This window comes from Capronia coronata (genome assembly GCF_000585585.1).
Source record: "Capronia coronata CBS 617.96 chromosome Unknown acBCG-supercont1.5, whole genome shotgun sequence".
Taxonomy (NCBI): Eukaryota; Fungi; Ascomycota; class Eurotiomycetes; order Chaetothyriales; family Herpotrichiellaceae; genus Capronia; species Capronia coronata.
Window position 1 is genome coordinate 1,306,548 of NW_006912897.1, and position 22,539 is coordinate 1,329,086.

The window sequence follows — 22,539 nt, forward strand, 5'->3', positions numbered from 1 at the left end:
GAAGGGATCTATTTCCGTAAGAACCTTGGGTAGGTTCTTCTTCCAACTCTGTAGAAGCATTATTGGAGGTGGAGCAAGATCTTGCAGGGTTCAGAATGGTGGGGGATTTTTTTGGAGGCGCTGCAAGATGGAAGATTTCCTGATGAATAATCATAGAGGAAGTTATGGGTTGGTCATGTGATCAGAAACCCCCTGAAAATCTTATCTAATGTGTATATACGAGCGGATGGATGCGAAACGGCTGATACGCCCAAAGATGGCGTTTGGCAGTGTTGGGTAAGAGTAACATGAGGATGAGAGAAACAGAAGAGAGCGAACCTACAAAACTCGATCACGGCCTCGCAAGAAACCAAGGTCATGGACCGGAAAATCAACTTCCTTGACGCGTTTTACATACTTTATTGCCCAGCATTCCCTCATAATCGATGGGCCGCTCCCGCAATCCTCCAGACACCACTGTCACGCCCTTGCTAACTATCCATCCGTCAAGATGACCAAGAGGTACATCTGGCCGAGGCCGGTGTCGCTTCCTCACTGGCCACAGTCTGTTTTCAGCGCAAAGCCAAAAACATTCATTGGGCCGTAAAGAGAGTCAAGCATCTTCGCGTTCGAAAAGATTCTCCAACAACAGCGCCAGCAAGGTGAGAAAATGTACCGGTCCTTGCAACATGATCTTCGAGGGCTCCGCCCCTTTTCACGAGAGGCAGGATGCAAGAAACTGTACTCTCTCTCCCTCAAGAACCTAGGTGTGTGGAAGGCGCAGGCGATAGGGCGCAAAGCGCTACTAGGTCCCAAAGGATGCCAGACACAGAGCAAGTCTGACTCTGCGCATAGATTCCGACATCGCAAACAGCTTTTGGCAGCTCGTCGAGGATGAGAACTTGTTGCTGAGCTTATGGTTCTGACTGCACACGGCGAACCGTCCTTGCGATACCGTAGAAGCATATCCGCAGGCAGGAAATTTCCACAAATGGTACCACCTGCCGCAAGTCGCCACTGGCCAATACCCGATAACGTCGGAGGAAATGTGGAAATTTTTGTATCTTCATTCAACGTAATCATACAATCTCGCTCTTGTTTTCCACTGCCAACGGGGTATCATGAGGAAAAAGGAGGCATGATGATGGTAGTTCATTTTCGTGCTTGTTCTCTCTCAACCTCATACATGAAGTCGAAGTAGGGTTTGTCGAAGGCGTGCAGCCTCACGTAGCCGTCTTCACCTCCACTACCATACCCTGTCCCGAGTGGGTGTACTGCGATGGTGTTCAGTGGCCCGAAGTGACCCTTGATACGGCCAATTTCGTCCTCAAAGATCTTGTGGTAGAATCGTGCTTCGAATTTGCCTTGTCGGGCTGATGTCGTGGTAACGTCCATGGCAGCTTGGCCTCCACCTAGAATAACAAAATCTTTCTTGGGCGTGATGGCCGCAGTGTTGAGCGGCGTGTCGGCGACATACGTCTTGAGAATGCTTAGGTCGCGCGAAGCTATGAGCTAATAACGACGTCAGTAAGAACAGTGTAACCGCCGTGAACACGTAGACGACTAACCTTCGCAGTCTTGTCTTTACCAGCGGTGATGAAGTAGGTTCTGTCGGGCGAAAATTGCAAATCGTTGATAGTCGTATCATATTCGTGCGCCTCCACAACCTGCAAGTTCTCGCCGGTCTGCAATGGCCATCAGCTGATTTCCCGCTAAGTAGCATGGCACAGCTTACCTTTGCATCCCACTGTGCCACTGTCCCATCCTCATGGGCAGAAATGATGTATTTGTCCAGATAACTCCATCCGGCGACGGTGGCCTTGCTGTCTTCGCAGGTGATTTTCAAACTGTGCTCATCGGTCTGGTCTGTAAGGTCTTCTCCGTATCGGATGTCGTAGACAACAATTGTTCCGAGATAGCCCATGCGCTTTTCGGTCACAGCAAGCAGCTGTTTCCCGTCCTCGCTAAACTCGACACGTTTGACGGCAGTCGGAAACTCCCAGGTCTTGACACATTCTCCCGTCTTCACGTTCCACAGCTTTATCGTGTTGTCGGCCGCTCCAGAGGCGAGAAGAGTCGAGTCGGGAGACACATCGACGGTCCAAATTGCACCCTGGTGGCCGTTGTATGTTCCTAATCTTTCTCCATTGCTGGTATACCAGGCACAGATGACCTTGTCTTTTGCTACCGAGAACAGTAGATCGCCTTCTTTGTTGTACTTGATCTGATTAATCGACCGCTCCTAGTAATGAACGGTCAGCGCAATCTCGGTTTGAGTTTTCGAAGGCTACGCACATGGCCTTGCAACAGTACAGGCCTCATCTTGGAAAAGTCCTTCTTCGAGATTCACTCGATATGTCCACCGTTGGAATGAATTCGGGAATCTATGAAGACTAAGCTTGTCGATTACCAGTCCTTGGTCTGAATTATGCTGGTCACGTCTGCTGTGAAGTTGAGGCGATGTGGGAATTTGCTGGCCAAGACTGCGGTCCGCACGAGTCATGGGGTTTTCGACCACTTCCGTCCACGACTCGCGAGCACAAATCCTTGACATTGTCATGACTCTTGAAAAAGTTCGTTGCAACCATTACCCGGCCTTTCAATGGGATCATACGCGTAGATCGAGAATAACAACATCTCGGTCTATCGTCCCTACGTTCAATCCACGGAGCTGCAGCCCTGGATATGGCCAGCAGATTGACCAGTGCAAGTCATCTACGAGGAACAACTTCTGCAGGTCACGTATATTTCTCCAAAATTTATACTCCCCGGCCTCCAAGATCGATCTTCCCTCTTACTCTCCCGTGTCACCGAACGCTCAGGACTGCGCCTTCGTTCAGCTCTGTTTGCGAACGAGTCAATCGCGCTTCTAAGGCCTCCGCATCTCTTGCGCTCTCAGCTGCCACCTCTATTACCCACCTGCGAGCTCTCAACTCGGTGCATGGTGCCGCGCTCACAAGGGACATCCCACTATCACTCTCAATAAGTCGCCGACACTTCTCTACCACGCAAGTAAACATGGGGGCAGTCAAGATTGATGGCAAGGCTGTTGCGCAGAAGATCAGGGAGCGCTTGGCTACTGAAATCCGTGAGAAGCAGGAAGTGAATCCACGATACAAGCCATGCTTGAAGATCATTCAAGTGGGGGACCGCCCCGACTCAACCACATACGTCCGAATGAAATTGAAAGCTGCTGAAGAGGCTGGCATTGAATGTGCCCTGATCCATCTCCCAGAGACAATTTCAGAGCCCGAGCTGGTACAGCAGATCACCGAGTTTAACAACGACCCGTCCGTCCACGGTATACTCGTCCAATTGCCCCTGCCAAAACATCTATCGGAACACACCATCACGTCTGCCGTGCTCGATGAGAAGGATGTCGATGGTTTCGGAGCTACAAACATTGGCGAACTTGCAAAGAGAGGCGGGAAACCATTTTTCGTACCATGCACGCCGAAGGGCGTCATGGTTCTTTTGCAGGAGGCCGGGGTAGAGCTCAAAGGCAAGAACGCCGTGGTCCTTGGCCGCAGCGACATTGTCGGTAGCCCTGTCAGCTATCTGCTGAAGAACGCTGATGCAACCGTCACTGTGTGCCACTCGAAAACACAGAACCTGAAAGAGGTGGTTAAACAGGCCGATGTGTTGGTTGCCGCCATCGGGCAACCTGCTTTTGTCAAGGGTGACTGGCTGAAACCTGGTGCTGTAGTCATCGATGTCGGCACGAACTACATCCCCGACCCCTCGAAGAACTCGGGTCAGCGCCTAGTGGGAGATGTTGAGTTCGAGACGGCAGTCGAGGTTGCTTCCTATATTACACCTGTGCCTGGAGGTGTTGGTCCCATGACGGTGGCCATGCTCATGCAGAACGTCGTCGACGCTGCTTCAACATATTTCGCAAAATTAAAGGCCAGGCACATCATCCCTCTTCCCATCAAGCCTCAGACGCCCGTACCCTCGGACATTGCGATCTCGCGTGCGCAGCATCCCCGACATATCACTCACATTGCCAGTGATGTTGGCATTGCGCCACACGAGCTGGAGCAGTACGGGCCGTACAAGGGCAAGGTCGACCTCTCTCTGCTGTCAAGGCTCGAGCACCGCAAGAACGGAAAGTACATTTTGGTCGCCGGCATCACGCCGACGCCCTTGGGAGAAGGGAAATCCACGACTACGATGGGTCTTACCCAGGCTCTAGGAGCGCATCTGGGTAGATTGACCTTTGCTAATGTGCGACAGCCAAGCATGGGGCCGACCTTTGGAATCAAAGGCGGCGCGGCAGGCGGTGGTTACAGTCAAGTCATCCCCATGGACGAATTCAACCTTCATCTGACAGGCGACATCCACGCCATTACTGCTGCGAACAACCTTTTGGCTGCGGCTATTGATACGCGTATGTTCCATGAATCTACCCAAAAGGATGGACCACTATACAAGAGGTTGGTTCCTAGCAAGAAAGGCAAGCGCGAGTTTGCCCCCGTTATGTTCCGACGCCTGAAGAAGCTCGGCATCAACAAGACCAACCCTGACGACTTGACGGAGGACGAAATCCGTCGCTTCGCCCGGTTGGACATTGACCCCGACTCCATCACCTGGAGGAGAGTTCTGGACGTCAACGACAGATTCCTGCGAGGGATCACCATCGGTCAGGCTCCGACCGAAAAAGGCCACACTCGACAGACGGCGTTCGACATCTCTGTTGCGAGCGAATGCATGGCCATCCTTGCCTTGAGCAACGACCTCCGTGACATGCGTGAACGTCTTGGACGGATGGTCATCGGGTTCTCGAAGTCCGGCGATGCCGTCACCTGCGACGACATCGGCGCTGGTGGAGCGCTGACTGCCCTCATGAAGGATGCGATCAAGCCCAACCTCATGCAGAGCCTGGAGGGAACTCCAGTATTTGTCCACGCCGGACCATTTGCCAACATCAGCATCGGCAACAGCTCCGTCCTTGCCGACAAACTGGCCTTGAAGCTGGCCGGCACTGAGCCGGATGAAGACCATGAATCCAAAGCCGGATTCGTGGTCACCGAAGCCGGCTTCGACTTCACCATGGGCGGAGAACGGTTCTTCAACATCAAATGCCGGTCTTCGGGCCTTGTGCCCGACGTCGTTGTTGTCGTGGCTACCATCCGTGCGTTGAAGGTGCACGGCGGTGGCCCCGACATCTCAGCAGGAGCGCCACTCCCGGAAGCCTACCGCACCGAGAATGTCGACATGCTGCGCGCCGGTTGCGTGAACCTCAAGAAGCATATCGCCAACGCCAAGTCGTACGGTATCCCTGTAGTTGTCGCGATCAACAAGTTCGACACGGACACCGAGGCCGAACTCAGGGTCATTGAAGAAGAGGCTCTCGCTGCCGGTGCCGAGGCCGCCGTGCCTGCAAACCATTGGGCCGAAGGCGGCGCCGGTGCTGTCGAACTGGCCAAGGCCGTCATCTCGGCTTCGTCCAAGCCGAAGGATTTCAAACTCTTGTACGATCTTGAGGGAAGCGTGCAGGAGCGTATCGAGAAGATCGGCAAGGACATGTACGGCGCGGCAGCCGTCGAGTTCAGCGAGTTGGCCCAGAAAAAGGTCGACTTGTACACCAAGCAAGGCTTTGGCAATCTGCCCATCTGCATTGCGAAGACTCAGTATTCCCTCAGCCACGACCCTGCTCTGAAGGGGGCGCCGACCGGCTTCACCGTCCCCATTCGCGATGTCCGGCTCGCCGTCGGTGCGGGATATCTGTACGCCCTGGCCGCTGATATCCAGACCATTCCTGGCCTGCCTACAGCTCCAGGATACTTGAATGTCGATGTGGACCCGGAGACGGGCGAGATCGATGGCTTGTTCTAGGTGGAGAAAAGAAGAAGAAAAACTGATACGCGTGCATGTCTGGTCTTGTTGGCGACTTTCAACAATTGAATATTAAAAGAGATACCCATTTCAACATTATAAGGTGGTAGCTTGAACACTCCAATACAATCCTTGTCTTACAGATTCCCAAACAAACAGAAATCCCGAATGGTCTTGCTTGTAGAAACGTATTTGAATCTTGAAAGCCGCGGCTGCTCTTCATTTTCACACATAAGAAGTCGTCAGTCATCGTTCAAAACAGGAACTTCTTCTCAGTCCAACAAGTTATCAGATGGCGTACTTCATCTTTCCGTCGCCGACCAGCAACAGAGAAATGGATGCTATTCTGTTAGATCATCATGGAACATTTTCCGCGTAGGACAATCTTCTGCCCTTCCACAACATCCACCGTGTGCGTTCAATACATGTAGTTACGTCGTTCCACATGGTATTGTCCGTGCCAGATCATGCCTATGCCTCTGCCCAGGCATCTGTCTTCTCGTCCACATTACCTCCCTTTTCTCTTTCTTCCTTAGGATCCTTCCGGACCCAAACCTTCACGCTTCCGACATTGAATAAAGCAACCTTGACCAAATAGAAAAACGCCGAAGCCATGAACACGTTGAAAAGGACGAATCCCGCCAGAATTGCCAAATTTCTCCAGCGCTCCGAGTAGAACATATTCCGGGAAGCGAGATACTGGTCGCCCGAGGTATAGCGACAGTACTGACAATCCACAGCTGCGAGGGGGTTGAGCAGACTTCCTCCGGCGCCGCGGACGAAAAGGCCAGCATATTCAAGACATGTCTGGCCCAGGGCGGTTGAAAGACATTGATTTCGTGCGGAGCGCACACGATCGCGGTGCCGTGCACGCCGTTGGCCACCAGCCCTGCCATCAGATAAGTGAATGGCGACGCGCGGTACATGAAGTGCCAGAACTGCGGGAGCTGGCTGAAGGGCTGCAGCACCCCGTTGAAGGCGAGCACGAACGAGGAGAACAGGGTGATCAGCGTGGCGGCCGTTTCGGCATTCGGGGCCAGGGCGCCCATGCTGACGGCGAAGGTCGAGAACCACATGGTGAACAGCATCAGCATGAGCCACATGTAGACGCCGCGTTCGCCGTTCTGGGCTTGTGTCCCGTCCTCGTGGAAGCCGATGGCGAAGTACCATGGCAGAAAGAATAGCGTGGTACACACAAGGTTGAAACAAATTTCGGTGACCATGAGCGGGATGACGAACGTCGTCCAGCGGTACATGTAGGACGGCTTCTCCCGAGCCGTGTATAGTTGGGCCATGGTGTAGAATTGGTGCTGGAACTGGTTCATCAGTGGCATGGTTAGGATGACTGCAGCGAAGACGGCGAATAGCTTGTTCTGCATTCCTTGCAGCGAGTTGGCTTCTTTGTAGAATGTGAAGCCCAAGAATAATCCAGCAAGTATGTTGAGCATGAGTTTCGCCATGATGAAGCCCGGCGTTCGCCAGTAGTGGAGGAACAGTCTGGATTGCACGGCGCGGAACTGGGTGCTCCAGCATTCTGCGTAGTCGCTGCCAAAGCTGTCGGCGTGATGCTTCGCAGAAGGAGGGTGGACAATGGCATATTCATTGTGGAGGGACCGGATTTCTCGGTGGACTTTTTCATATTCAGGTGATTTCGTCCACACGGCATTCCAGTTGAATTTGAGGTCGGATTTCGAATCAGCGCCGATGACATTCAGGATGTATTCGGCGGGGTTGGCGTTCCGGGGACAGCTTTCTCCGCCATTAGATTCGAAGTACTGGATGACTTCCTGAGATTGATCACCGATATCGCCGAAGTAGACTGTCTTTCCGCCTTTGGCCAACAAGAGTAATCGATCGAATTGTTCAAAGATCATGGAGGATGGCTGATGAATAGTGCAGAGGACCGCTTGCCCAGAGTCGGCAAGCTTTCTGATCAGCCGGACAATAGACCAGGCTGACAGCGAGTCAAGGCCGCTGGTTGGCTCGTCCAGGAAGAGCAGGATCTCAGGCTTCGCCACCACTTCCACTGCGATGGTGAGTCGTTTTCTTTGTTCAAGGTTGAGGCCATCCCCTGGTGTCCCGACAATGGCGTCGGCAAAGTCCTGCATCTCCAGCATTTCAATGACCGTCTCTACATAGTCGAGCTTTTCGGCCAATGGGGTCTCCTTTGCCTGTCGGAGTTTCGTTGAGAACTGCATCCCCTCCCGCACCGTGGATGACTCGAGGTGCACGTCCTGTTGTTGCACATATCCAGTCATCCGTCTGAACGAACGGCCAGGCGGTGAGCCATTAACATAGCAACGACCGCCGACAACACCAACGTTAACTGGTGCGGCAAGCACCCGAAGCAAAGTTGTCTTTCCGGCACCCGACGCTCCCATTAAGGCTGTTAGGCTCCCTGGCTTGATATAGCCGGTGATGTTGTCAAGTAACCTGCGGTTCGAGCCATTGGAAAGTGTGATATCGTATGTTATGTCTTGCCATGTGAAGAGATTTTTCGTCTTCACAATGCCGCCGGACCTCGAGACGGTGGCTGAGATCTCCGTCAGGGGTGCGTTGTAAGTCTGCGCCTCGGTATCATCGGGACTTCTGCCTGCCTTGAGAGCCTTCTTCACGCTTTCGGGTTCGTGGCCTCTCAGATACATCAACTTTTCCTCCGTGCGTTCAGCCCCAGACATCTTCCACTCGGTTGCCACTGCAAACAACACAAGGAAGCCCAACAGAAATGCGCAGAGGATACCGAAGTTTCGCCAGACATGGGAGTAATTATAGTCAAACGACACTTGAATGTAGTCGTCGCCATTCACAAGCTTTTGGCCGGGCCCTGCCCCGGTCACGGCACATACTTGGTGCTCGAGACTGACATTCTGATACCCCGGGCCAGATGGTACCAGAATGTCGCATGGTGCCTTTAGACTATGGAACTCGTTCGCAACAAGGCTCGCGAATGCATATTGGAGGGGGTTGATGTAGATAAGCCATTTGAACCATGGATGCATGCTTGGTCCTGGAACCATGTAGCCAGTGTATATCACAAATACCAGTACGGAAATGCCGGCCACGCTAAACGCCGCTTCTGATGTGTCAGTGAAGGTAGCAACGGACCGGAAATAGGCGCTTATAATGAGAGCCGATACGTATGTGATCAGGCAGAAGATAAAAAATGCGCCTGCACTGGCTTTGAGGCCGACCATGAAATAAAATATGATGTTGAAGACCATAGAGTTGAAGAGTCTGTAAAGGTCATCCACCAGTACGGTGGCTAGGGTATCGATAAAGGGGTGATACATTGCATAGGTTCGTTGACGACGGATAATTGGTCTCTGGTCGTACATGGTGTTTATTTCCGTCATAGTTTGGAGGGAGTTGAAGAGAATTGCGAAGAAGAGAGCTCCTCCTTTGGAGAAGAATCCAGAGGTGGATTCAGGCACACTGAAGAATAGACTGCCCATGATGAGTGCCATGAACACAGAGGAGAAGCCGGTAGCACCCAGATACGCCTTGTCGCCGATAAGCCTTTGGATGGCGCGTCGCGTGTTGGCATAGAACTGTGTACGCAGATCGACGTTGTAGATACTGCGTTGTCTCTGACGCTTTGCTTTGGTCATGGAGCGATAGGCTTGATACTTTTCCAGTTCGGCCTCATGGTTACGATGGGCTTCCACATACGCACACAACTCTTTTTGTTGTATAATGTAGTGTGGGCTGGCTTTCCATAGCTTCACGAAGTCTTCAGCAGACCTAGGTACCCGGGACTCCCAGCCGTTTTTCGCTGTTCGAGCAGTCGGGTCAGTCATGGCCGTAAGGAAGTCGGCCGTCGTTTGCTGCGGGTGACGAAGTAATCCCAGCTCGTCGAAGTAATCTGCAGCATCAACTACTCTTCCGAAGAATATTTGACTCCCTTGGTATAGCAAGCAGACTTTGTCGAATTCGTCGATTAGGTTCTCACCAGCCTGGTAGAGTGACACAACAATCGTCTTGCCAAAACGAGTTGCCATGGCTCTCATAAGAGAGATCAAGCCGTGCACTGTTGAGGAGTCGAGGCCGTGCGTCGCATTGTCCAAGATCATTACAGAGGACCTCGTAGCAAGCTGGTGAAGAGTTAGTAATCAGCGACCGTCATGAAGCAGAAAAGATTTGAAACAGACCGCCTCGGCGAGCGAAACCCTCTTTCTTTCACCGCCACTAAGACCTCGCACGTAATCGTTGCCAACTTTGGTGAAAAGGGTGTGCTGCATCCCAAAGAGTTTCGTGTATAGATCTGTAAGTGCCCGTATAGATTGTGCTGGTGCGCTATTGTCGATTTTGGGTCGCGGTGTTTTAGTCTCGGAGGCGAAGTCCAAGGTATCGCCAACGGAGAGATGAGGAAAGTGGACGTCAACTTCGTTCGTTAGTATTCGTATCTTGCTCGAATTCGGTGGACCTACCGTCTGGGATATATATTGAGTCTCCAGGGAAATGGCTTTTGAAGGTATGAATGTCCAGTCCGTTGTATTGGATTTGACCTTTCCACCTTTGCCCTGAGTCGTTCACACCGGCGAGAGCTCTCAGGAGGGTACTAGAGGCGCTGCTGGGACGTCCCAAGACCAGGAGCATTTCGCCTGCCTGCACAACTCCTTCTAGGCCGTACAGAGTACTTCTCTCCACCTTATGATGTCGGAGGAACAGGTCACGTACGACTTTGAGAGGTGCCAGGACTAGGTCTCTCACCGTTGGCTGTAGTCCGATTCCGGTACCTTTCTGCCATGCGCAGAGGTTGGCAAACATCACTGAGGAGTAGGATGAATCTTCTGGGAGTTCTCGTCTCCGGAGCAAAGCCGCCAGCTCCGTTACATTATCTTCAGTCGAGTGACCGTGTAGGAGTTCGTCTGAGACTTGCAAGGCCGTTGCATCTTGCCGTGCATTGTTTCTCTGACCAGAGATTTCTATCCTGTCTTTGCCCTCGTTCATAGGCCTCCAATATTCCCCCTCGTTTAGTGCCTCTTTTGGCGTCTCGCCAGAGCTCGACATGTCGCCAGAGCTGTGCATTGTAAAGAAATATAATCAAGATTTTGGCCAGATTTTCTCTGGCTAGGTAGGTAAGTATGGAGATCTCAAGGAGTAGAAGAGGATGGAGAGTCTGTTAGATGAGGAGTTTTGTGCAAAACTTTCCCTAGCTTCCGGCTGGTACAACCATAGCGACGATCAAAGTATAAACGAAGGGCATCTACAATAAGCCGGCACGGGGCTCCGAATTAAGCATATTTGGGGTAGAAGATCCCCGTTGAAACATCGTGTTTCACGGAAAAACAATACTTGCCGATGAGGCGCCAGGCAGACATCCGCGCCGGCTGCTGTATTTGGCATTGCCAATGTACAACACAGTCACCTTCCATGCTCAAAAGCCGCAGAGACCTACCTAAGGCTTCTGAGATCAGGTTGGTGGAGGAGTAGTCGAGTTCTAGAAGGGCGATAGGGACCTGAAGGAAGGAGAGGTGCAAAGGATGCAAAGGATTCAGGATGCGTCGTTCTGTTAAACACGAAGCCAGTCGCTCATTGCGGTCTAGTGCCGGACATTGCCGGTGGAGTTCGGCTCCGATACGGCGCCGTGACGAGATCTGGGGCAAACCGTGCGTAAAAGGAAATCAAATTAGTCGTCGGACAGAAGATAGGGAGCATTGCACACCCTCAGAATTTGGGTCAGACAGCGGAGACGGCGGTGTATTAGTCATTACATCTGCTCGGGGTTTTCTGTTTTCTGGCGCGGAACACATACCAGTTGGTATTAAATACGCTCTATTGAAACCTTGCAGGAAGGTGCCTGATTTGGCAAGTATACGATGTTCAGGTCTTCTTTCCTGCCTGGACCGAAAATGTGCTTCGTCACCTAAGATGATCCTAGTGTCTTCAATATTCAATCTCGTTGAGCGAGCATCTTAGTCGACTGACAGAACCTTGTGGTTCATTCTGGCGAGCCTAGCGCCCTCTTCGTTCCCGTCAAGGATCTTTACAACATGGTATTTGGAGCCTTCGCATTCGTGCACAGATAAATCCTATTTCTCCGGGTGATCTTACACCAAGCGAAAGATGTCTCTGTCTACCAAAAGGTCGGATTCACGGCGAGGAGGCCGGATGTCGTGCGACCTATGCAGACGTATGAAGGTAAGTTATACTAAGCAAGTCTCCCAAACACAATCCCACAATGTGCCCCCTGTTTCCCAGGCGGTACCTTGGCCAAAAGAGAGTAACTGTGGGGAAACCATCGCACAGCCTTGCGAGAGGGCCACCAATACGAAAGATTGGCTTTATGGTGTTACTTGGTGAATGTGACCAGGAAAGATCTCTACAGAGTTCTCGGTTCTGACATCGCCTGGGTATCCTTGCTACTGCTATTGAAGCGTTTTTTCGTTTGTTCATGGCCCCATGGGCTGCCGACTTCCCAATACTACGTCTCAGGTACTAATGTGTCAATGTGTCCAGATAAAATGTGATAGACAAGGCAACCAATGTTCAAACTGTCGACCACGGGGTGTCCAATGTGTCGTCACTCCAGTGGACCGGAAAGCCAACAAAATGAAAAGGTGCTTGTGCAAATCGGTCCTGCGACGGTGATAATTGCTAACCTGCAATGCGTTGGGTCGTCGCAGAGCGGTATTTCTGGATTCAATAGAGTCTCGTATCGAACGTATGGAATCCCTGCTCCATTCGACCATTCCAGATCCTCCAGCCACAATACACGACACGAAACCCTTAAATGAGGAGACACCCGAGTCACTTCCAATCGAGAAGGAGCTGGCAACTCTGGTCATCAACGAGACAGGCTCGCAAAAGTACATCGGTATGTATCAAGATCGCTCCTTGGCCTACAGGCTACAGCTCCACCATTTCATGTGATCTGATCGTCCTTCTGGCGGACAGGAGCTGCTTCTGGTATGTCTATTTTGTCGCCGCGAGGACTGGCTTGGGTTGAGCGGAAGACCGGGACCAGCAGAATGCGAGGAATCATGCGGGAATTTCAACGCAGCGGACACTTGTGGCCATCGTCCAAATCTGGCCACCAATGGAACGACTTCAGCTCCCCCAGGCACAACCTCCCATCGAAGGAAGCAGCCATCCATCTTGCGAACCGTAAGTAATTTGACACTTGGGGCTATCACAGCAACCAACACGCCTGCAGATTATTTCGACTTTTTCAATGCCTCATTTCCCCTGCTTGACCGGCGGACGTTCTGGGAGAACTTCGAACGACAATACTCCAGGGATGCCGACTTCAAGCACTCTTGGTTCGCGTTATTAAACATCGTCCTCGCCATCGCCTGCATTACAGCCACGGACGCAGTGTTGACCAACGTGCTCATCTGTGATCCTCTCTGCTCCACCAATATGGCAGACATGGGATCCAAGTACTTGCAGAACGCTTGCTCCATGTTGTCAGAAGTCATGCTTCTCGACACGGATCTCACCGCTGTTCAGGTGCTTATGGGAATGGTAGACATTTCTAATTCCTACTACAGCGATCTCTCTTTGCTAATTTTCGGGCAGGCTTTCGTCATGCAGGCCTCCATGAATCCCGAGGGGGCCTTCACCTTGATGGGCACAGCTGCACGGCTTGCTATGACTCTTGGTCTGCATCAGTGGCTTGAAGGGTTCGGCCTGTCCAAGTCCGAGCTTCAACAACGCCAACGGGTGTTTTGGATCCTGTACATCCTCGAAAAGGACCTCTCTTCCCGGGTTGCTCGGCCTTCCGCCATTGATGATGATGACATCGACCTCGACGCCGCCTTGAGAAGGGTAGACGATGACGCGGGAATCGCCATATCTTTCACGAGCAAGGACAACCAAAAGTTCTATGCGTTCAAAAGCATGTGTGCCCTGGCCGTTATTCAGAGCAAAATCTACCGAGAACTCTACCGCGCCAACTCGCGCAGAAAGACGGTCGCCGAGCGGATTCGGTCCATCAGCAGACTCGATGCAGAGCTTCAGGACTGGAAAGACAGCATCCCATTGGAGATCAGGCCTGAGCATCAGATCCAGTGCGACGATCAAAATCGCTTCCCCATCATGGTACTTCACTGTGGATATTACGGTTGCTTGTCATCCATTCACCGTGCCAATGCTCACCACGAAGTATGGACCTCCGGGGCGGAGGAAATGGCGACCGACGCGAACGACCTGAAGGAGTCTCCAGCGTCTCCATCGAAGAAAGCCTGGACGAATGTTCGGACTCAGTCATCATATGCGCTCTGCCTTGCTGCGGCCCGGTCGATGCTCCACCTATTGATCGAGTTTCTAGTCAGTAAAGACGATCCACGCAACAGCATGCTCTGGGCCGCCCCTTATTTCCCCTTCCAGGCCTATATGGTCCTGTTCACCCATCTAGTACAGTATCCATTGGACGAAAGGGCCAACGCAGATATGGTACTCATGGAGAGAGCCTTGACCAGTCTGAGCCTAACGATCCTCCCCAATGATGCCTCCTTCTCGAATTTTGCCAGTCACGTCCTGCGTGAATTTCTCATCATCGTACAAGAACACGTCAGGAATGCAAGGGCTAAGGCCTCTCCACCGCCCCCTGGGGAGTTTGGTTTCGGGGCGCGACAGCCACAGACGGGCGGTCCAATCCCACAACGAGAGCAAGACTCTCACACGCATATGGAAACGTCGCCGGCCGCAAGCCTCTCATCGACTTTCGGTCAAACGACTTCGAATAGCTTCCGCTCCGATAACAGAGATTTCAATTCGACGACCGCCCAACCAACTCCTTTCGAACTATTCAATTTGAATGGGCCTTTTTCTACGCCGTCGACTTCTATCAATACTACTACTTCGATTGACCCTACCTTTGATACCGACCCAGATGCTTTGGGGAATCTCATTACGGACGATCCTTTCTATCTTCTACAGTATGGCGACTGGGATTGGAGTACTTGACCCTAGCATTCGCTCTGACAAGGCCATCATACATAGGCCCCTCTGCGCGCTATTGAGAGTTGCTGCCGGTTACTTGAGGGTGGCCAGGTCAAACTGCATGCCTGCACACCTGGCAGACTGACAGACACACCTCCAGCGAAGTGCTTCGCCACATGGGTGATCATTCTCACAACCTCAATATCACCAGTCTCTGTCTTGCACAAGGAAATGGGAGTTGCCCAGTTGCCAGCCAGGGATGGAGACTGTGTGGCTTCAGGGGAGTTCAAGCTCGCAAGGCGTGAGAAATTCGGGTCAGGAGCTCTCCACGAACGGGTACAGCCTTGCCAGGAGAGAAATCTTCGCATGTCCTACACAAAGCCTTCAATGCTACGAATGTCTTTCGGAACTTCCCTCTCTCGCACGCACCAAAGTGGGCTTGACGTGGGCCAACATGAACTTGTCCATGTTGACTTGATGAGCCCGTGTAAAGGATCCCTTTTGGGCAAACACCTCCATGGCATCACGCGTGGACTACAAAGCAGTCAAGCACCTAGGTACGCTGGGGATGGCTGTAATATGCAATTCACTCGACGGACACCAATGTTAAATCTTTGCACGACGTCTGGAGCACGTGAAGCTGGGACCACGCACTCCAGAAGGCGGAGGTCGGGACGGCAAGCAAGTGAAGCCGGATGGCTAGTATATTCTCTGCTCTCTTACCGAATGCATACTTTTACAAGGCCTGGCCGTTCCTTGCCAGAAACGTAGCCCCAAAAGCCTTGCCTTTTCCATGCGTAACAAAGCATCCTTGCGTAATGCTCTATTGGTTGGCCTTGGTTTGACATTCAGTCGTCATTTCATTTCCAAGACCATTCTCATTCCAGCAAATCTGGCCATGCATTAAGGCTTGGGAACATGCAGCGTCTTGCTAACCATCAGACAGCCGTTGATGACGAAGAGAAGACCAACAGGGTGGAATTCGAGCAGTGTTCCGGGCAAGGCCGTCCCCAGAGGTAAAGAATCGTGAACGTGGCCCATGAAAGTCCATGTAGCCATGACCGCCGAACTCGTCAGACAGGCAAAGGGAATCGGCGTGCCTTCAAAGTACTTGGACTTTCCGGTCTTGTCCTTAGGAAGCATGGCAACCGTGACGTTGAACCTGGCCAATCTGGTCAACCCGCAGAGTACGTAGAAGGCCAGGAATAATTGGTCGACATTCGTGCGAAATCCGATGGCAAAGGCCGCCGCGGCAGGGGCTACTCCGAAAGAAACCTGCACAATAACTTCTGTTAGAGAGGATTGCCTTCCCACCCAAACCAAAAAAATGTGATGTTGCCGTGATGCATACCAGATCAGCCAATGAATCCAGCTCTTGGCCCATCAATGAGGACTTCTTCCTCCACCGTGCGACTTTGCCGTCGAAGAAGTCGAAGAACAGTCCAAACGGCATGAGTGCGAAAGCGAACCAAAGGTTGGTCAGGTCCTGCGGGTCGGATAGGCAGTATCGCATGGAGGAGAGGATAGACATGACTGCAGCAAGGCTTGTTAGATGCGAAATCGAGGGGGACTCGACACTGTCAAGGGCACAAACATCCACAGAATCCTGTTCGATCGTGTTAGCATGATACCCCCATACCTTGGTACCGGAAGGGCGCTTACCGTTCATTTCGGTGATCAGGTCGGCCAAGTGCAGTGCCCTTGTTGTCTGTCAGCCTCGGAAGATACTTGAGCAGGGCCGTTGCGTCTCGTCTACCTAATCATGCTGAAATGGCCGGTGTCCTGAGCCAACAGCATGGCCTGCTTCTCTTGGCTGTTATTTGTTGGCTCGACCGAAGTCTCTTTCTCGCCGGCATTGGTGGCACCGGTTCGTCGTGACATGGTTGCGGACTTCAGGACTGGAGGGGACTGATGAGGATGCAGTGGGAGCTTCGTGGTTCTAGAGGAGTTCTAAATGACAGAGGTGTGAAGTGTAGAGACCAAAACCAGAGGTTCTTTAGGTGCGAAAAGGTCGCTTTCTATGATGTTGCTTGCCTGTTGGAGAAACATCGAAACAAGGCGCAGCCACGTTTGCTTGATGACGAGCCACATTTTCTTTCGTCATAGTGCATTAAGCTGGCTACAGAGGAGCAAACTGACTGGGGCGCAGTCTTGAGGCCAAAAGAAAAAAGAGACTGATCACGTGCCAGGAACAATTCAAGATCTGGAGAAAAGAAAATCAGACCCATACAATTGACAGAGGCCTCGAAGGACAGTTCTCAGGCGACCGGCATGGCACATAGGGAAACCCCTAAGTTCTGACCCAGCGACGTCTTTTGTTATCCCAGCGTAATATCTCCCCAACCCAGCCGTAACCATAGTTTTCTGATGGGTATCCTCCTGAACGCCGGAACAATACTTCAGCAAAGACATATGACCGTAGTATAGGTCACAATGTCTAGAACCTGCCCCGGCCTCGAGAGCCGCCTCGTGGGCCACCTCGTCCGGAAGAAAAACCAGAAGAGAACCCGCCACCAAAGCCTCCACGGCCTCCTCTGGGTGCGCCTCGAGCACCACCACCGAAAGACCCTCTTCCTCTCGGTGCGCCTCGTCCTCTGGGAGCACCTCGGAATCCGCCTCCTCTCGGCGCGCCTCGGGCACCAGCTGATTTCTTGACTCGTGCAGAACCTGTAGAAATGTTAGCTGTGTGTCCATGTGAGAAAACAAAGTGTGACTCTGACCTGGCGGTGGTTTGGGCTTGGGCAAAAACCTATCGACTCTTTAGTACAACATCCTCTTCCCACGTCTGCGACAGCACAACTCACTTTTCCAGCGGTAATAATTTGTCTCCTCCGATGTAGAATTTATCTCCGGACTTGAACGATGTAGCCTGGATGCCCTCTTGTGGTTTGATGGTGAAATAGACCTGGTTGATGGGTCCCAAGATCTCATCCACCTTTCCTATCGAAGTCTGCACCCGTCAGAACAGTCACAATTGTATAATCGAGGGATACCTGTTGCGCACCTTGTTCTCGAGGTAGATGGGGGCGTTGAAGTAGGGAATCTTCGCATTGACGGACTCGCAGACCATTTCTCCTTCGGTTGCATGCAGGAATTTGCCCATTTCTGCATCCAAAGTCAGCCATGAACAAGCTGTAGAGACATGTTGGAACTCACCAAACACCTGTGCAGGCGGACCGAAACTCTGCGGTTGGAAACCACCTCGTCCTGCGCCACGACACCCGGGTCAGTCCATTTTGGCGCTCCAGGAAATTGTTGTGCGCGGAGACATGAATTTACCTCCACCTCTCCCTCCGAACGATCCTCTTCCTCTATCACCACCTCGAAAGCCACCACGACCGCGCGAATCGCCTCGGAACGCCATTGTCGGGATTGTTGTTGGGAGAATTGGTTGTGGCCTCGACGCAGACTCGGATTCTGGGGAAGAACAAAATTGTTCGGTCTACGAGCATTAATTATTTGATGCTCGATGTTCCGCGTTGCATGCAGGCAGAATTTCGGAAAACACGTGATCGACATCTCAAATCGACACCGTACCCACTACCACTGGCACAAGACCACATTATTCCACCACATTCACCCCACGACGCTCTCGAGGAGCTTGATTGTGAGCCACCAGAAGAAAGTCAGCCTGAATCCGCACGATCTCTGGGGCGTTTTGAAAGGCTCGAATATGAGTGGAAACGGTACACCCGGCCCTGAGTCATCGGCCCCTGAGTCCAAGACCTCAAAAAGACCAACCAGCCCGACGGCCAGCAAAAAGGTTCCTAGTAGACCCAAAGACATGTCGACGCAAGTAGCCCCTGCCGGTAGCCAGCCGCCGAAGTCATTGCCCGATTTTATCGAGGAGAGAAACAAACTTTTCGACGAGCTCAAGAAACAGCGTGACGAGGAACTGGCCAGTAAGGAGAAACCCGCCATTCAAATCAAACTCGTGGCGGCGCCTGGCCAGGAAACCACCGTCGAGGGCAAAGCCTGGGAAACCACTCCCGGCCAACTACTCAAGAATGTCCCCAAGGAGCGAGCGGGTCAGATCGTAGTCGCCAAAGTCGACGACAAGCTATGGGATCTTGACCGACCGCTCGAGAAGGACAGCAAAGTCTCGTATCTGACCTTCGACGACCCCGAAGGTCGGGATGTCTTCTGGCACTCGTCAGCACACGTGCTCGGCGAATGTGCGGAACACGAATACGGCTGTCGACTGTCCCACGGACCTCCCACGGCCATGGGGTTCTTCTACGACATGGCTATGGAGCCAGGTCGCTCGGTGAAAGAAGCAGAGTGGCCGTCTCTGGAGAGCCGGGCCAAGAAGTTCGCCAAGGAGAAGCAGGCGTTCGAGCGACTGGAAGTGTCCAAGGACGACCTGCGCAAGATGTTCGGCTACAGCAAGTACAAGATGCACTACATTGAGAAGTTCATCCCCGATGGCGAATCGTCGACGGTGTACCGCAACGGCACGCTCGTCGATCTCTGCCAGGGCCCACACATCCAAAACACGCGCAAGATCGAATCGTTCAAGATCATGAAGAACAGCTCAGCGTATTTCCTGGGCGACCAGAGCAACGACTCACTGCAGCGGATCCACGGCGTGGCGTTCCCGACCAAACAGCAGCTGAAGGAGTGGGAGCACTTTCTCGAGGAAGCCAAGAAGCGAGACCACCAAGTCATCGGCCAGCAGCAGAAGCTATTCATGTTCAGCAAACTGTCGCCCGGGTCGCCGTTCCTGCTTCCGCACGGCACCCGCATCTTCAACGCCCTCCAACAAATGTTGCGCGAACAATACTGGGACCGCGGCTACCAGGAGGTGCAGACGCCCAACATGTACGACGTCGAGCTGTGGAAGACGTCCGGCCACTGGCAGCACTACCAGGACGACATGTTCCGCGTGGTGGTCAAAGACGACACAGCCGAGCCCATGCCGCTGGCCGACCAGAAACCCGACGGCAAGCCGATCGCAGAGCCCAAGGACAAGGACAAGGACAAGGGCGTGTTCGCGCTCAAGCCCATGAACTGTCCAGGCCACTGTGTCATGTTCCGCGACGAGGAGCGTTCATACCGCGAACTGCCGTGGCGAGTGGCCGACTTTGGCGTGCTGCACCGCAACGAAGCCTCGGGCGCGTTGTCAGGTTTGACCCGTGTGCGCAAGTTCCAGCAAGACGACACCCACATCTTCTGCACCAACGACCAAGTCCAAGCCGAGATCGAGGGTCTGTTCAATTTCATGGAGCACGTCTACGGCCTGTTCGGCTTCCCCTTCAAGTTCAAGCTGTCCACCCGCCCGGAAGGGTACATGGGCACATTGGCCGAGTGGGACTCGGCCGAGGCCCGTCTCAAGCAGGCGCTGCAAAACTTCCGCGGCGACGACTGGGAGTTGAACGAGGGCGACGGCGCCTTCTATGGACCCAAGATCGACGTCACCATCTCCGACGCCTTGAAACGCGAATACCAGTGCGCCACCATCCAGCTCGACTTCCAGGGTCCTCAGAACTTCAAGCTCGAATACCGTACCGGCGAGGGCGCCGAGGCCGTGCAGACGCAGTCGTCCGAGCGTGATGCAAAGGGTCTCGCTCCTGGCATGGCTCGGCCTGTCATGATCCATCGTGCCATCATCGGCTCCTTTGAGCGTTTCATCGCCATCCTGTGCGAGCATTTCGCTGGCAAGTGGCCCTTCTGGCTGTCTCCGCGCCAAATCCTCGTCATTCCCGTCATGAAGGCCGCCGAGGACTATGTCCGTGAAATCCAGTCCATCTTCCACAAGGCCAGAATGTATGTCGACATCGACGTCAGTGGAAACACCTTGCAAAAGAAGATTCGGTCTGGCCAGCTGGCCCAGTACAACTTCATCTTTGGTAAGTAAATCAAGCACACCACCAGCACTTTCCCATCCCCTTGCGCATTGCTCGGACTGCAATGTCCGATCATCGAAAGACCAAGATAAAGATGAAAGCTAATTGATGTCTCCTTTTATAGTCGTCGGTGCCAAAGAACAAGAAACCCGCACCGTCAATATCCGTAACCGTGATGACCCGGCCACGCAGAAGATGGGCGAGCTCATCCCGCTGGAGAAGGCACTGGAGAGACTGGTCGAGCTACGTGATGAGAGACGGCTGGAAAACAAGATTGACATGACCCATTAGCCGGGCGGCCTTCAAGGCAAAAGCTTAGACAGACGCCAATTTTCACCGGCTCGAGAAAGAGCTTGGGATGACGAGAAGATCACAAACTGTCTGGCTGGGAGCAGTGTACAATACGGCAAATGCCCAACTACCACGAGCGAGTCGTTCTATGTCCAAGTTAGATATATGATTCGCACGAATCATTATCGTAGCACGTTGGCTTACAGTGCACACTCTGTTCACGTTGATAGCTGACGAGAAGACATATTCCACGTAGTCAAGGACGGAATGAACACAACTGCGAAGAATTCCTGTGCAACCTGCACGGCATCTCATAGCATTCATTTTCCCCCGGCTGTTATAGCTTAACAAACATTGGACCAGGTCCCCTGGAAACGCCCCGTAGCAAGTCCTAAAACAAACCAATCCTCAATTGGCGAGAGCTTATGCTGCCTGCTCTGGCGTTTCTCCCTCCGCAACAACTGGCACAGGGAGTCCGCGGTTTGGGCTCTGTAATACCAATTGCTCATGCCGCCTCGCACGCATAAAGTCCGAAACTGCCCGTATGAGAATGAACCAGCCAACAATCATCAAAATGTAAGAGATCCAATCGGAGCTTGTGAGACCGCCCACTCCGCCTTGTGACTTGTTGTCCGAGCCGTCTACACTACCGGGATCGAAGTTGTGGCTATTTGGGTCCGGTGGCGACGAACTCGAAAACTGTCCTGGATTGCCGGTATCTTGGTTCGCATCACTGGACCCGCTCATGTAGAAGCCATATTGAACCAAAGTCAAGCCCAGGCCAGCTCGGCTACCGTGTTTGGCCGCGTGGGTGGTGTGGAGGAGATATGTGAGAAGGAATCCGACGAGTTGGAACGACATGGAGATCATGGCATTCCATACGAAAGAGAACAACGAACCGACGGGAAGGCCATCGACGTAGACTTCATCGGAAGACATGCCGGGGGCGAGGATCGTTGTCTCCCAGTAGGGAGGGGTTGCATCGGCGGCCGCCTGTTCATAAGACTAGATAGCCAGGTCAATGACAAGTTGCTGTAGAGGAGATGATGAGTCACTTACCGGAGGCTTTTCATCAACCTGGTCACCGCGCTCGGGTTTAGCAGACAGGTTCGCGAACACACCATCCATCGGTCTAAGAGATGGCGGCATAGGTCTGAAGGCCGGTAGTTCTGTCACTCTCCGCTCGACCGCAGGTGCCTGGCGAGTATCGGGGTCAGATGTAGCAGCTGGGGCGCCGTCTTGTCTCGCAGTCGCCGGATCCGCCCTCATCAACCTCTGTCTATCATCACCATCGTTCTCTGCATCTGAACCTTCTCCGTCGTCGAAAGTGTCTGCCAGATCTTGATCGGCTTCATTGGAAAGAGATTCTTGGGCTAATAGGCGGCGTGATGTCGGGGAGGATGTGCGAGATCGGAAAGAGGGAGGAGGTGAAGATGGAATGCCGTGAGGATGGTCGGAAGAGATAGGAGAATCAACATCATCGTCATGCGAGTTTACCTGGGCATGGTCAGCGACGTTCATGTTGTGGTCTCAGTCCAGAACGGATTTATCAGCCTAGGGATAACATACCACTTCATATCGCTGGGGGGCCATTGCAGGGCCTGCTGTCGCAAGAGAGCCCCTCACTGTACTAATAGTACTGAGAGGAAAGACGCTCGATGCGAGGGAAAGAAGGCGACGAAAAAGAAGACAGGAAAAT

General features: G+C 52.8%; 8 protein-coding genes across 8 annotated transcripts; 3 read left to right on the plus strand and 5 right to left on the minus strand.

The window, feature by feature from the left end:
* Positions 1 to 1,131: 1,131 nt before the first annotated feature.
* On the minus strand, positions 1,132 to 2,301 carry A1O1_06135 (eukaryotic translation initiation factor 3 subunit I; the record flags this gene model as incomplete). The annotated part of the gene is made up of 4 exons (XM_007727015.1): positions 1,132 to 1,491; positions 1,548 to 1,664; positions 1,715 to 2,221; positions 2,275 to 2,301. The coding sequence occupies 4 exons, from the start codon at positions 2,299 to 2,301 to the stop codon at positions 1,132 to 1,134; spliced, it is 1,011 nt and encodes a 336-aa protein (XP_007725205.1).
* Positions 2,302 to 2,997: 696 nt separating this feature from the next.
* Positions 2,998 to 5,817, plus strand: A1O1_06136 (C-1-tetrahydrofolate synthase, mitochondrial; the record flags this gene model as incomplete). The annotated part of the gene is made up of 1 exon (XM_007727016.1): positions 2,998 to 5,817. One exon carries the CDS (start codon positions 2,998 to 3,000, stop codon positions 5,815 to 5,817), a length of 2,820 nt encoding a protein of 939 aa, XP_007725206.1.
* Positions 5,818 to 6,288: 471 nt separating this feature from the next.
* Positions 6,289 to 10,827, minus strand: A1O1_06137 (uncharacterized protein; the record flags this gene model as incomplete). The annotated part of the gene is made up of 4 exons (XM_007727017.1): positions 6,289 to 6,516; positions 6,549 to 9,908; positions 9,966 to 10,198; positions 10,245 to 10,827. 4 exons carry the CDS (start codon positions 10,825 to 10,827, stop codon positions 6,289 to 6,291), a joined length of 4,404 nt encoding a protein of 1,467 aa, XP_007725207.1.
* Positions 10,828 to 12,483: 1,656 nt separating this feature from the next.
* A1O1_06138 (uncharacterized protein) lies at positions 12,484 to 14,727 on the plus strand (the record flags this gene model as incomplete). The annotated part of the gene is made up of 4 exons (XM_007727018.1): positions 12,484 to 12,634; positions 12,715 to 12,924; positions 12,974 to 13,284; positions 13,339 to 14,727. 4 exons carry the CDS (start codon positions 12,484 to 12,486, stop codon positions 14,725 to 14,727), a joined length of 2,061 nt encoding a protein of 686 aa, XP_007725208.1.
* An 879-nt stretch (positions 14,728 to 15,606) lies between these two features.
* A1O1_06139 (phosphatidylserine synthase) lies at positions 15,607 to 16,584 on the minus strand (the record flags this gene model as incomplete). The annotated part of the gene is made up of 5 exons (XM_007727019.1): positions 15,607 to 15,978; positions 16,055 to 16,236; positions 16,298 to 16,309; positions 16,366 to 16,403; positions 16,460 to 16,584. The coding sequence occupies 5 exons, from the start codon at positions 16,582 to 16,584 to the stop codon at positions 15,607 to 15,609; spliced, it is 729 nt and encodes a 242-aa protein (XP_007725209.1).
* Positions 16,585 to 17,503: 919 nt separating this feature from the next.
* A1O1_06140 (H/ACA ribonucleoprotein complex subunit 1) lies at positions 17,504 to 17,806 on the minus strand (the record flags this gene model as incomplete). The annotated part of the gene is made up of 2 exons (XM_007727020.1): positions 17,504 to 17,653; positions 17,708 to 17,806. The coding sequence occupies 2 exons, from the start codon at positions 17,804 to 17,806 to the stop codon at positions 17,504 to 17,506; spliced, it is 249 nt and encodes an 82-aa protein (XP_007725210.1).
* A 570-nt stretch (positions 17,807 to 18,376) lies between these two features.
* A1O1_06141 (threonyl-tRNA synthetase) lies at positions 18,377 to 20,840 on the plus strand (the record flags this gene model as incomplete). Its single annotated transcript, XM_007727021.1, has 2 exons — positions 18,377 to 20,552; positions 20,674 to 20,840. 2 exons carry the CDS (start codon positions 18,377 to 18,379, stop codon positions 20,838 to 20,840), a joined length of 2,343 nt encoding a protein of 780 aa, XP_007725211.1.
* A 423-nt stretch (positions 20,841 to 21,263) lies between these two features.
* Positions 21,264 to 22,361, minus strand: A1O1_06142 (uncharacterized protein; the record flags this gene model as incomplete). Its single annotated transcript, XM_007727022.1, has 2 exons — positions 21,264 to 21,845; positions 21,900 to 22,361. 2 exons carry the CDS (start codon positions 22,359 to 22,361, stop codon positions 21,264 to 21,266), a joined length of 1,044 nt encoding a protein of 347 aa, XP_007725212.1.
* Positions 22,362 to 22,539: the final 178 nt, after the last annotated feature.